Source organism: the organism of the source record quoted next, assembly GCF_019968955.1.
Source record: "MAG: Porospora cf. gigantea A chromosome Unknown PgA_NODE_6304_length_1694_cov_762.374, whole genome shotgun sequence".
Taxonomy (NCBI): Eukaryota; Apicomplexa; class Conoidasida; order Eugregarinorida; family Porosporidae; genus Porospora; species Porospora cf. gigantea A.
Genome location: NW_027151805.1, coordinates 1 through 1694, shown reverse-complemented (window position 1 = coordinate 1694; position 1694 = coordinate 1). Strand labels below are relative to the sequence as shown.

General features: G+C 54.0%; 1 protein-coding gene across 2 annotated transcripts; it reads right to left on the bottom strand.

The window, feature by feature from the left end:
• Positions 1-1694, bottom strand: KVP18_003889 (uncharacterized protein; the record flags this gene model as incomplete). 2 transcript variants are annotated; one of them, XM_067956007.1, is made up of 1 exon in its annotated part: positions 1-1694. In XM_067956007.1, a coding segment is annotated over one exon (1694 nt), but the record flags the coding sequence as incomplete, so codon positions are not given. The 2 variants fall into 2 exon arrangements, with proteins under 2 accessions (XP_067807236.1, XP_067807235.1); XM_067956006.1 differs by having other exon boundaries at positions 9-1605.

Genomic DNA, 1694 nt, shown 5'->3' with positions numbered 1-1694 from the left:
CACCTCACCAGAAGGCAGAGTAGCCGTGAAGCGACCAGAACCGACGACGACAACAACTCCAGTGATGGAAGTTACAGTCATAGTAAGGTCGGTGTCAGTAGTGTGAACAGCATCGTACTCAGTGACAGGACCAGTAGCACTGTCCAGGTCAAACTCGTAAAGAGTTCCATCAAGGTCGACGACAAGGTAACGGCCAGGCAACACGACGAGCTTCAAACCGCCAGGTAGAGTCAAGATATGAGCGCCATGAGGGATGTCAAGGGTACTTAGATCAGCCTCAACAAGGACGGGGACATCCTCAACTAGGACGGGGACATCAGCATGGACGGGGACGTCATCAGCATGGACGGGGCTGCGACATTGTTCAGTCGTAAAGATCTCGAAGGGAGTCACATTCAGAGTGGAACCCTCGTCGACCTTCTCGCCATCATCACAACTTTCAGCGTCATCGCAGCTTTCAAAAGCGGCTTGGTCAGCATCTGAAGGCGTCTCCGTGACAGGACCGACGCTAGAACCCGGCGTAGGGGCAGCAGTAGTTGTCGTCTTGAACAGATTAGTGATGCGTTCGGTCCAGCTAGGCTTGAGTTTGGACAACTCAGGTTTTGCTTCTACAAACTTCAGGTCACTGCTGTCGGACTCATCTTCAGGAGCAGTGGCAGACGAGTCCGACGACTCCAGAGGAGTCGTTTCGCTAAGATCCTCCATTCCTGCGTCGGAAGAAACGGTTTCTGTCCCAAAGTGAACGTCATGCACTGGACGTGGGGGAAAGGTGGGAAGCGCCTCCAGCGCCTCACTGCCAACCCCGACCATGCCCTCGAACATTTCACCAGACGGCAGAGTTGCCGTAAACAGACCAGACCCGACGACGACGACAGCTCCAGCGATGGAAGTCACAGTCATAGTCAGACCGGTGTCAGCGGTAGAATGGGCATCGTGATCCGTCACAGGACCAGTAGCACCGTCCAGGTCGAACTCATGAAGAGTTCCATCGAGGTCGATGATGAGGTAACGGCCAGGCAACACGACGAGCTTCAATCCGCCAGGTAGAGTCAGAATCTGACTGCCATGAGGGATGTCAAGGGTACTGAGATCGGTCTCAAGAGGCTTCAGAGCAGTCTCATGAGGGGTCTGAACCGAGCTGAAAGCAAGGAAGGAGCTCAAGAGGCTTACGCTTCCATCCACAGGGATGGACACGGAAGCAGAGGGCGACGACGCGATTACCTCAATCTCTGGAGTTGAATTGAGGTCTGGAGTAGCAGTCTCGATGGGTGCCATAGGAGCGAGTGCTTCCACACCAGGCTCAGTCAGACCAGCAGTGCCAGCGACGGTGATCTCGGATTCAGAAGTGTGATCTAAGGGTTCAGCCGCAACTGATATGACAGCTTCCAATTCAGGTGTAGAGGTCTCGGTGGTACCCATAGGTGTCAGAGACTCCACAGTGGTCTCGCTGACACATGTTGGCGCATTATCACTCGTCGTCGTATGCAGGGTCTCCAGTATGTCACTGCCGACAGCACCCTCGAACACCTCGCCAGAAGGCAGAGTAGCCGTGAAGCGACCAGAACCGACGACGACAACAACTCCAGTGATGGAAGTTATTGTCATAGTAAGGCCAGTGTCAGTAGTGTGAACAGCATCATACTCAGTGACAGGACCAGTAGCACTGTCCAGGTCGAACTTGTAAAGAGTTCCAT